The 11,476-nt window shown below is 65.3% G+C and overlaps 1 protein-coding gene across 1 annotated transcript in view; it reads right to left on the reverse strand.

Moving 5' to 3' along the window:
- The window catches only part of Bahcc1 (BAH domain and coiled-coil containing 1), a 60,135-nt gene that overhangs the window by 6,966 nt on the left and 41,693 nt on the right, over positions 1–11,476 (reverse strand). Inside the window, exons 7-18 of the mRNA XM_048796598.1 lie at positions 11,424–11,476; positions 11,156–11,314; positions 10,677–10,921; positions 10,187–10,517; positions 8,567–9,376; positions 4,849–5,051; positions 4,599–4,735; positions 4,065–4,193; positions 1,695–1,812; positions 1,039–1,309; positions 178–360; positions 7–99 (exon numbers count right to left, since the gene is read on the reverse strand). The exon at positions 11,424–11,476 is cut by the window's right edge and continues 8 nt beyond it. Of these exons, the coding sequence (XP_048652555.1) occupies positions 7–99; positions 178–360; positions 1,039–1,309; positions 1,695–1,812; positions 4,065–4,193; positions 4,599–4,735; positions 4,849–5,051; positions 8,567–9,376; positions 10,187–10,517; positions 10,677–10,921; positions 11,156–11,314; positions 11,424–11,476 (2,732 nt within the window). The remainder of the gene's footprint in view (positions 1–6; positions 100–177; positions 361–1,038; positions 1,310–1,694; positions 1,813–4,064; positions 4,194–4,598; positions 4,736–4,848; positions 5,052–8,566; positions 9,377–10,186; positions 10,518–10,676; positions 10,922–11,155; positions 11,315–11,423) is intronic.

An 11,476-nucleotide genomic window follows, 5' to 3' on the forward strand; every position in this document is an offset into this window, starting at 1 on the left:
GCCGGCCTGGGGCCCGCTCCATTTTGGCGCCCACCTTGGCCTTCACCGTCCGCCGCTTGATCTTGACTTCGCCCTCGGGGCTGGACAGGCGGCAGGCCCCTGTGGGAGGGAGGGAGGCCGTCATGGGTTCTGGCTGTGGGTGCAGCCCTGCTGCCCGCTGGCCTGGCCTCCTGTTACCTGGCAAGCCCTGCCGCTCCTTCTTCTTCTTGGCCTTCTGGTTGGCTTCCATCTTGACCACAGAGGAGGGCGAGGGCCCCAGCACCGCTGCCCCAGACCCCGAGTGCAGCAGCAGCCCGGGCTCCGTGGGGGCCGCCGCGGTCTCCAGGAGGGCCTGGCAGTCCTCACTGTCATAGCCGCTGCCTGGGGACAGCAAAGGGGGCTGAGCCTTGCCATCTGGGGGTGGGAGGGGGGCCTGTGGGGACTGGAGGTCCAGCCTGTCATGAACTCCCTCTGGGCTGCTCTAGGGCTGCTCTTGGTGGAACTCGGGGACCCAGCCCTCAAGCTGAGGGTGTTCGGTGGGGGAGGGGAAGGGGTTTTCTTTCTACAGCCCCAATTTGCATGGCTGGGCCCCTCCCCAGGCGGCCCGTCCCCTCTGTCCCCTCTCCGCATCCTGGGGCCCAGATGGCTGGCTTCCTGCACCCCACCCCCAGCAGGGCTTCCCTTTGCTCTCCGCAGCCCCTGACCCTGGGGGAGGGGCCGGGGAGGGAGGAAGTGTCTGTTTTTCCAGGCTCCTGTTCCTGGACACATGGCTGCTGGGGAGATAACCCCTGGCCGGACACTGCAGGAATGGAGGCCCCGGAGGGCAGAGGCTATTTTTAACCCCCATTTCCAGGATGTATCCAAGGGCCTCTTTCCTCCACAGGGAGAGCCGCTGAGCTCTGCCCTGGCCGTGAGGGCCCTTCCCAGCCTGTCCCAGTGAGAGGTCCTCCCAGGTCTGCCCAGCTCCATGAGCCTGACCTGGCTCTGGCAGTGCCCACGCCCCTGTCCCCCCCTCCAGGCCTGGAGTCCTGGCTGTGACCCTGCCCACCAGCAACGTGCCTGCTTCGTGTGCCGTGGCCCCCACTGGCATCTCCCTGCCGCCGTCACCGTCAGGCTGTGAGTGCCGGGCTGCCCTGGACACCTTGGCACTCTTGGCTCGGGACAGCTTCTTCCGGATGCGCCCACCTGGGGCAGCCTCCTTTCTCTGGAAGGGGCTGAGGCCACTGGGCAGACCCTTGCTCTTGACCTTCGGCTTCAGCTGGGCCACCTGGTGGGCCACAGAGGACCCCAGCTCACCCTGAGTGTTGCTCTTCTTGCACCGCACCTTCTCCTGAGGACGAGGAGGCCGTGGCTACATCCTGGCCCACCGTGGCCACAGCCTCTCGGGCTTTGGGCTTGCCTCTGCCCACGCTGGGCTCGAAGGCAGCTCCCCAATGGCACTGCCCTACTGCCCCACTGAGTGGCCCCTACCTCAGCATCCTATTCAGGGGCCCTGGTGCTGGGTGAAGGATATTGGGCTCAGCAGAAGGGCCAGCACCAGGTATGCACCTGGTGGACACTGCATCCAGAGCCTCCCCAGAGGGTGCTCGGCCTAAGGGAGCTGTCTTCCTGTCCGCAGGGGGCCACCCCTGCTGGAGGACGGAGGGCATCAGGAGCAGTGGGCGTTCCAGTGTCCCTGGCTCAGGTCGATCTTGGGGGACAAGCTATAGACTCACCCCGGAGGACGGCTGCAGGCCCACATAGACGCTGTCCTCCAGCTTGCTCCGCTTCTTCCTGGGCTCCTCGCGGCCTCGAAGCTCTGCACACAGTAGGCTTAGGCTGGCCCTCACTGCCCTGGGGGCACAGGCAGTGGTGGGCAAGGTGGGCACAGGCATGGGCACAGCAGCTCTGCCCAGGAGCCTAAGCCTTGTTCCCACAGTCCCTGTGTGCCTAGGACAGCCCCCTGCGCCTTCCCGGATGGGTCTCTGCTGGGGGTCAGAGTCTGGGCCAGTACTGAGCTCTTCTGGACACTTGACTCCCCACCAATATGCTCTGCCTCCTGACCACAGGCCCTTGGCGATCGGGGCACCTCTGTGTCTGCACCTGCTCCCTGCAGGGCTGTGATGGAAGTGGGGCGCTTCTTTATCCCACCCCATCCTTCTACCCTGCTGGGGAGAAAGCTCTCAGTGGTGTCCAGTCTTAACCACTGGTGAGGCCCCAGCCCCCAAGAGGAAGCCCAGCCCCCAGGAGCCAGGGCTGTGCAGCTACCTGGCCCCTGGTGACTGGGACAGTGGACTCAGTCTTTCCACCTGGAAATCGGGCAGTAACACGGTTACTGCCAGGTTGGGGTGGGGATCACACGAGTCCAGGCCTGGCCTTTGGCAAGTGTCCAAGGCCAGGCCCTACCAGAGCTGGGACAGAAGGCACTGGGACAGCTTCCTGAGGTCAGGGTCCACTTCAGAAGGGGTGGGGTGGGGCAACAGCCACATAAACACACACTCTCCCTCCAAGTCCCCTGGGCCCCCCACAGGCTCAGCCCTCCAAGGGGGTCTTGTGGAGGCAGCCGAACCCCCCGTCCACCTCCCAGAGGGGCTGTGTCTCCACTTCCCCAGGGCCTGCAGCTGTGCGGCCTCCTCCAGGCGGGGAGCTGGGCTGGGCTGACCCAGGATCAGTGCGGCGCAGGAGACAGGCTCGACGCTCCTCACCACCCCACGTGCCTGGGGAAACTGGCGTGTGTTTGCCTGCCCGCAGTTGGACAGGGGCTGGGGGCTCGGCAGCCCGTCAACCCTGCCCTGCCCACGGGGTGCAGAAGGGAGTGTGGCTGCTCGTGACACTGGGTCGCAGACGGGGACTGAGAGGCTGACCCAGTCTGGCCTTGTGGGGCCAGACGTCCCTCGTCACCTTCCTGTCCAGCAAGGAGGCCGGGCCTCTGTGGGCTGAGAAGGCCGGGCAGGAAGCCCTGCAGTGAGATCCTCCTAGCCCCCAGCTTCCTGCCCACCCTGCTTGACCCTCCCACTTCCGGCAGGGCAGAGGGCCCATCCCCTGGGCCCAACTGCTGGCTGCAGCCTCGAGTCTTGTAGCGTGTGGATGGAGAGTGGGGACAGAAGCCGGAGGTGGGGGAGAGGCAGGGACCTGCTCTCTGGGCCGGGTTTCCTTCCCGGCCCCGAGGCTGCGGCTTCTGTGGGTCAGCAATGCTGTCCCGAGGTCAAGGCTTCAGGCTGGGGTTGCAGCGAAGGAGGGCAGGGAGAAGCCATGCCTCTGTACGGGCTCCACGACAGAGACCCTGGCCAGGGCCTGGCCTCCAGTGGCCCTTCCTGCCCAGCAGCCCCAGGGTGCCTGCTGGTTCTCAAAGGGAGACCCCCACTGGGAGACACCTGGGCAGGGAGGGACCGCCGGGCAATGCCCAGCCATATGGTGGACCCCCTCCTGCAGCCCACGCACACTCCCCGCCCCGTAACCTTCTCTGCATTTGCTAATGTTTTGTGACATAAAGCCCTGAGATTAATTTTTTGCCTCTGTCTTAATTGAAGGAACCATTTAGTGCCGATTTAACTATTATTACCAAATCATCGGGATTGATGCGGTGCACAAGCGCGCGCGCCAATCGCGTTCTGAGGAGCTCGGAGGATTTATGTAAATGGGCCTGCCGGGAGAGGCAATTTGTAGCCGAGAAGGACAATTATGCCCGGCCCGGGAGTGCGCCGTCGACAGCGCCGGGCGGGTAATGGATAATAACCTCCGCGGCAGCGTGCGCAGCAGCGCAGCGTGACCGCGACTTTATACAGTGCAGATAAAGAGCCTTTTACGCCACGCCGCCTCACATACGGGGCCAGGTCCCGGGGCGGTGTGGCCCAACATGGGGGCCGGGGCTTCCCGAGGGTGGCGCGGACATGGTGACTGCAGCTGTTGTCTGCACTGGCAGTGCCTGCCCCAGTGGGGCTCTGTCCCCAGGACCCTGTCCTCGAGTCCTGGAAGGGCCGTGCTGGGCCTTCAGACAAGGTGTGAAGGGCAGCCGCAGCCCAGGCAGCAGGGACAGAAAGCCCTGCTGTCCAGGCCGTGAGCGCCAGCCCAGCCCTGCCCACCCTGTTCCCAACACCCACACTCACTTGGCCTTCTTGCCCTCGCTCCTGGCCAGCTGGCCCCCAGGACGCAGGGCAGACAGCGAGCTGGAGTGTCTGCGCTTTCTGGGGCGGCCAGGCCCCCGCCGCGCAGGGCTCCGAGAGCTCTCCTCTCTCCTGGGGGCCAGAGGAGAGCTGTCAGAGGCTCCCCCAACCTGCAGCTCTGGCTGCAGAACCCTGCCCCTCCCGGCCTCTGGGCTCCAGCTGTCCAGCACACACGGGCCAGGAGCTCCCGCCCCCATGGCCCTGCGGGCTAACCTCTGCTCCTGGAGCCCCCACTCCCAGCCAGACGGCCTTGGCACTGGTCCCCTCTCCTCGACACCCTGTGGACTGGTCTCTGGGAGACAGCCTGCTCTGTCTGAAGTCTCACCCCCAGGTCTCAGGGCTATCACCACCACTGAGGAGCCTCCGGGACCCCAGTTTCCTGGAGACCTGGCGAGGCCCCTGCCCAAAGGCAGCCAGCATGGCCTGGCTGGAACCTGCATCTGCCCTAGCACTGTCCCAGGTGCCGCCCCCACGTACTCATGGTCATGCCGTCGCTGCAGGCGCGCCAGCTCTCGCTGCTTCTCCTTGTAGCGCCGTTGCAGCTCTGCCAGCTGCATGCGCATCTCCACCTCCTGTGTGTCCAGCTGGTCGATGGCAGCCTTCAAGGGGCAGACCTGTGTGCAGGGGCACACGGGCCTGAGAGCCGGGCCAGAGCCTTAGGGCAGGGCTGGTGGGCAGTGCCTGCCCTGTCATGGCACTGGCTGTGTGCCCTGGAACTGCCACTCACAGGCTTGGTCTTGGGGGTCCAGGTGTCCTTGCGCTGTAGGATCTGCATGCGGGGGGTGAGCCTGGGGCCACCAGGGTCTGCAGCAGGGGGCTGGGCTGAGGAGAAGGAGCTGTCTGGGCTGGCGGCTTCTACCAGGGACCAGGCGGTAGCCAGTGTGGCCAGGTGCTGCAGGTTGAAGGCTAGCACGTCCTCATCCTCTTCTGCTGGGGGGACAGGAGGGTCAGTAAGGGTCACACACTGCCCTTAAAGAGACTCCTGATGTCAGCCCCCACGGCAGCACAGCCCCAGCCCCTGGAGTGCCCAGTCCTGATGTGAGGACTAAGGACCAGGGCCAGGCCACAGGGAAGGTGCCTTGAGCCCCAGCAGCTCCAGGTGGGGGAGAAGGCCCTGGCTGCAGGGGCAGATGGGCTGGGGCCCGAGGCTCCTGCCCTGGGGGAAGGACTCACATTGGGGAGAGCAGCTGCTGCCCAGAGCCGACTGTGGCGCGGCTCACGGCATCTCTCAGGACACAGAGCCAGCACCGGCACTGCCACAGCCAAGTTCACTCCGGGGCAGACCCTTCCCCATCGCAGACCCACACGGCTGAGCTGGGCTCGTCACGGTGGCTCCAGGGACGAGCTCACCACCTCCAGGAGCTACCCACTGCTCACCCCTGCGTCCATACGCCTGTCCACCCTCCTGCCAGCTTGACGGAGGCCCCAGGAGCAGCTGCAGGGTGGTGGCGGTCATGGGAGGGGGGATGGCAATTCCCCCATTCTTTGTGAACAGGGCGGCCAGGCCTGGTGGGGGCTTCCGGGGGACAGAGCAGGCCCTGGCCCGGGCAGGGTGCTGCTTCCTGCTCTGTCTCTCTTCCTGGAGGCCCTCACAGTTCCTCCAGTCCTGCCCCCAGCGCTCCCTGCACCTCTCCAGGCCCCGAGGCAGGCTGGGCTGTGCCCCTTCCTCCCAGCCCACCTGGGCAGAGGAGACTGCAAGCTCTGGCCCCGGGGTAGGCAGCAGTGGGCATGGCTGACCACAGTAAGGGAGAAGGCATAGAGGTTCACCTGGGGACCAGAGTGGGGGCCGAGCCGGGTGTCCCAGGTTACCTCACTAGTGACAGCGGGACAAGGGAAACCCCGGAGTCAGGGCCAGGGAGGGACAGTCCAGTGTGCAGTCAGACATTGAGCTGGTGGATGTTTGGTACTTCAGAAAGCAACGACAGGAGCCAGGTGTGGTGGCACACGCCTGTCATCCCAGTGGCCCGGGAGGCTAAGGCAGGAGGATTGCAAGTTCAAGGCCAGCCTCAGCAACTTAGAGAGACGCTAAGTAACTTAGCAAGATCCTGTCTCAAAATAGAAAATAAAAAGGCTGGGAATGTGCCTCAGTGGTACAGCAACCCTGTGTTCAATCTCGGTACCAAAAACAAATAAATCAATGAGTATCAAGGACAGGGACACATTGACAGCACACAGGAACTAGCCAAAGGGCTCCTCCGGCCAAACCTGGGCAATCTGGTCATCAGAATAAAGAGAGACCATAATGGATTGTAGTTGGCTGCAAAGACAGAACCTGCCAGCAGAGCAGACAGGAGTGCGTGCGGAGGAGCTGTCACAGGGTCCCCAGGGCCTCTCCACCTAGAGCTCTGAACGGCAAGGGGCAGGTGGGGGGCCCACCCGGCGGGTCAGGGCAAACACAGCCGAGGGAGACCTCCCAGGAGGGCACAGCTGTGCCCTGCCGAGGGCCCCTGAACCCAACCACAAAGGGACGGGCGGATTCTCGTCTTCAGGGTCAGGGACACCCCGTGTGGGGCAAGGAGGCAGAGAGCCCAGAAGACAGGGTGAGTCTACTCCAGACCTGGGGCCCAGATGGCAGGGGCTGCCCAGAGGGGCAGCTGCCAGACACCCAGACCTCCAGACACAGTCAAGGCCACTGCCAGTCTCCACCACAGGGAGCCCTCAGCCTCAGACAGTCCAGGGTCCTGAAACTGGCAGGGAGGAGGGTTGGGGACTTCCCTCAGTGGGCAGGAGCAGAGGTCCATGGACAAGCCCCTTTCAGCCACAAGCTCTGGTGGCCTGTCCCTTGGGGTCACTGTGAGCCACCAGAGCCTCTCTGCTTCTCCCCTGGGCTTTCTCCAGGTGCCCTCAAGGCCACAGGTGTGCAGCCCTTACTGGCCTCACACAGCTGGACCTGCAGGCCTCAGAAGGCAGGGGGCCTGAAGTACCCTGGGGTCTCCTTGGGGTCCAGGCCCCACGGGTCCCTCTGAATCCTGCTCTGTGGTGCAGAATGAAACTTATCAGGTTCATTTCAGCCAAAGTGGTCACTGTACTTGTCAGGAACAGTTACTGCTGGACATGGCTTAGGAAGAGCCCATCGAAGGGATGGGCAGAGGGGGTGTGGCTGCTGCAGGGTGTCTCGGGCAGCCTGAACTCCACCACCCGGGCCGCAGGAGACCTGGCCTGACAGTCAGCGCCTGCACTGGCCTGCGAAACTTGGCCTCCTACGCAGAACACGTGCTCTGCATGTATTTACTCAATGAATGGGCCCTGGTCCAGCTGGCAGCCACAGCGTGCGCGCACACACACACACACACACACACACACACAAGTGCACACGTGCGCCACAGTCACTTGGTGCCCCTTAAGCCATCCCCTCCACTGCTACGGGATGCTCGCATGGGAGTCCCTGGCACTGGGCTTACCCTGGGTGACCCTGCTGTATGTGGCCAGGAGGCCCAGCGAGGTCTCCCTGGGGGTCCAGCTGGGAGTCCATTCCAGCAGGAGCAGAGGGCCCTGGAAGGGCTGCTGGGTGCACCTCCAGGGCAGGCGTGTCCTGGCGCTGCTCCACAGCGGCTCCCCTGCCCAGGTCACAGCCAGAGTGGTGGCCAGGCCAGGCCTCCCTGCAGCCACACGCCGAGAGGGACAGAGGCCTTGGGGGAAGTCGGCTTTACTGGGACACTCACTCCATCCCCACACAGCACACAGGGGCACAGGGGCGTGGGGAGCTGTGTGCTTCAGGAAAAGAAGGGCTGTGTGAGGCCCTTTCTACAGACGTCCTGCAGCACCGTGCCCGGCTGGGGTGCTCCCCCCAGGAGGGACTTCCTCTGGGGTCAAAGGGGAACATGGCACTGCTCTGGCAGGAAGAGGAAGTGGACTACTGGGGGCAGGAGGGGACCATGTGGGGTCCTGACCAGGTGGGGGCAGAGCTGGGACCTGCCCAGCAGAGTCTGGCCCTTGGGCCTCTGAGGTGGTCAGGCCCCAGCCTGGCAGCGGGCCGCAGTCTCCAGCTCACCCTGCTGGCCCACGGCCCTGCCCTGCCCACTCTCGGGTCCTGGGTGGCTGGTGAGCCCAGGGGCTCCTTGTCCTGCGGTTGCCTGCAGCAGGAATGCCTGCTGACTCAGCCCGGAGGCTCAGACCTGGTGGTCCAGCCGACCCCCGCCTTGGTGCTCTGTCCCCTGGGCCTGGGAGGAGAGGCAGACATTTCCCACACTGGCCACACCAGGCCCGGGGCCAGGAGCCATGGAGCTGAGTGGTGGGGGTCCCGTGGAGGGGGAGGTTGGAGCCGACTGCCCCTTTCCTGTCACAAGGTCTCCATCTGCCCTCGGGTCCTGGGTCTTACCATGTCCCATGGGAAATGCAGACAGCACACGTGAGTGCTGCCCTCCTCCTCCAAAACCACATGGAGGGTGGCCTGGTCCCCAGGGCCCGGCTCCAGGCCCTGGGGGAAGGCTGCAGGCAGAGCTCACCTTGCGTGGCCCGCTGGCTCCTCTGTCGCTGGGTCTCCAGGTCTGCCAGCTCGCTGAGCAGGGCGATTCCGTGAATCCCTGAGCTACGGGGCAGGGTGGCTGTGCTGGGGGGCCCAGAGGTCGCGGGGGGGAGAGGGTCCAGCAGGCTCAGGCTGGGCAGGTCCCCCAGGTCCACAGTGGCGGCCACCAAGGCATCTAGCCCCAGCAGTGCTCTGGGTGGGTGGCTGCTGCTGGGAGCCCCCCAGTCCTCCTCGGAGTCCTCCACACCTCCCTCCTGCAGCTGGGCCTCTTCCGGGGCAAGCCCCAGGCCCTCCTCGTCCTCCTCCAGGGCACCAGGGCTCCCTGCTTGCTGCTGCAGGGCTTGAGGGGAGGCCCCTAGTGGGGGTCCCTGCACCACCTCCTCTCTGGTCCTCTCTTCTTGCGCCCTTCCCTGAGTAGAATTAGCCTGGCCGGTGGCCTCAGGGGCCCCTCCCTCGAGGAGGGCCCCAAATTGCAGTTCTTGCAGCCCTTCAAGTGGGCTGGGGTCCTCTGCCTTCCCTGGGGGTCCCCGCTCAGCGGGGTGGGGTGTGGCGGCAAGGTCCTGGGTGGCCTCCCTGGCCCCTGAGAGCAGCCCAGACTCCTCCTCCAGGCTCCTGGGGCTGCAGGGGGGTGGCTCCCTGGGCAGGAACGTCCTCACAGGCTCAGGCTCAGCCCCTGGGGCGGCAGTTTGCATAGTTTCGGGGTCCGGGAGGTCAGATGAGTGCCCTCCTGAGGGCAGGGAGGCAGAGAAGCCCATGCCAGGCGTGGGGCGCAGGTATCCTGGAGGCAGGTCTGTGAAAGAGGGAACAGGTCAGGAGAGGCAGGGCAGGAGGTGAGGCTCTGCCATAGGACGGGGCGACCATTGTGGGGGTCCCCGCCAGCCCTCTGGGCCTGAGGCAGGGCCTGGGCACAGCGGTCTGGGGGGTGGCAGGAGGAGAGCCCCAGGGCACCTCTGGAGGGTACAGTGTGGCCCACCAGGAAGGGGTTTAAGCATGATGCCTGAATCAGGGCTCTCCCCGGACAAAGAGCCGGCAGGCGCTGAGGCATTGCGCCCACTAACTCCATAAGAACTACACAAAACCTCCTGGGCTCAGTCTCCTCACTGTGGAACTGGGATGGGTTTTACGTCCCACACGGTTTCCAGAGCTCGGTTCTCAGCCTGATCCAGAGAACCACGTGGCGGCTGGGGAATGGTGGGCACAGGTCCTCCTTGCGCAGACCCAAGCAGGGCCGCTGGTCGCAGTTGGCTGAGATGCCCAGCTTCGCTGAGTCCCAGGCTCAGGGCTGGGGACAGGTCCTGGTCTGGCATCCCCAAGGGCCCTGCCACCTGATCAGCTCCCAGTGCTGGCCGCCAGGCCTGACCTTCCTCCAGCCCCCACTGCCAAGGGCAGGGAGGGAGGCAGCGGGGACCCATGTGCTCCTTCTCTATGGACCGTCCAGAGCCAGGTGAAGAGGAAGGAGGAAGGAGGGGCAGGTGGCATGCCCCTGCACCCTACGGGGGCTTAGGTTGGTGACAGGCAGACCCTGTAATCAGCTCTGCCTGTCCAGGAGGGGGTGGCCTCAGGTGGAGGGTTGGGCCAGGATGGTGCTGCCCCAGCTCACCTGGTTCCAATGTGGTGAGGCTGGCTCCGGCCCGCCGGCCCTCCCCACTCTGGTCTTCGGCGCTGGGCACCTTGGAGCTGGGCCCTGGGCTGCGGGCAGGGCAGACGGATAAAGTGCAGGGGGCGCTGGGGCAAGGTGGTGGTGTGGGACAACTGGTAGGGGGCTTCAGGGTGGGTGAGTGGCAGCAGGGCGGCAGCTTGACCGGGCCTGCGGCGGCAGGTGAGGGGCCGCTCTTGGCCATGGGGGTTAAGGCAACTGGCTTGTGGGTGGACTTCAGGGCCTTCTCCTGGGTGGGCTCTTCTAGCTCCAGGTGGTGGTCCTCAGGCTTCCGCTGTTGAGTTGGGGAAGAGGGTCAGCCAGGTGGCCCCTCTGCACCTGTGCATCCTCTGTTGCCAGGAGGTGTGGAGGGGCTCCTGGGGCCAGCCAAGCTGGTATAGGGAGGGGGAAAATTGCCCTGGGTCCTCACTGGCTGTGGCCGTCAAGGTGGTACCTGGAAATGGGCAGCCCGCTGCAGCTCCAGGGCCTGGGCAGCCCGCTGCTGCTGCTGTTGCTGCTGCTGTTGTTGCTGTTGCTGTTGCTGTTGCTGCTGCTGCTGCTGCAGGGCGTAAATCTCCTGCTGCCGCAGCAGCTGAGAGCGGGAATACACGGGGAGCTGGCCCGGGTGCTGCATGTGGGAGGTGGGGCCCCGGCTCCCGTACATGGGGGGCCACAGTGAGGCCTGGTCCATGACTTCAGCTGTAGGCAGGGCCAGAGGGCGGTCAGCCCCAGCCGGGCACCGAGGGCCTACCCCGCTGCTTCCCCTCCCTCAGTCCTCCCAGCCCACCCAGTCCCCAGATGATCCACCTCAAAGTCCCACCTGGGTCTGGCCAGGCACCTGCCTCACCCTCTCCCGCTCCCCAGAGACTGTCCCCGACTAGGCCCTCGGCCAACAGCCCCATGAGCAAACAGCCAGGCCCCGGAGGCCCTTACCAAGCGCGTGAGGGGTGGCGTGGGGCGTGGGCTCCGAGGGCAGGATGAGGAGCTGTGTGGGGGCATCCTGGGGGAGGGGGAACACGGAGGGCACCGAGCCGGGCACAGAGGTGGGGAAGCCAGGGGGCAGGTTCTGGTGCAGGGCAGGGTGCCCGAGGCCTGGGGAGCAGAGGTCATGGGATAAGCGGGGGGCCCATATCACTCTCAGACATCCCACTTTTGGAGGTCCAGCCCCAGGCCAGCCCCCACTTGCCCTGAGAGCACTGACCATAGGAATGTCCCCCCATCCATAAAGAGGGGCTGCGGGTGCGGGGCAGCCAG

Source organism: Marmota marmota, unplaced genomic scaffold (genome assembly GCF_001458135.2).
Source record: "Marmota marmota marmota unplaced genomic scaffold, marMar, whole genome shotgun sequence".
NCBI classification, from domain to species: domain Eukaryota; kingdom Metazoa; phylum Chordata; class Mammalia; order Rodentia; family Sciuridae; genus Marmota; species Marmota marmota.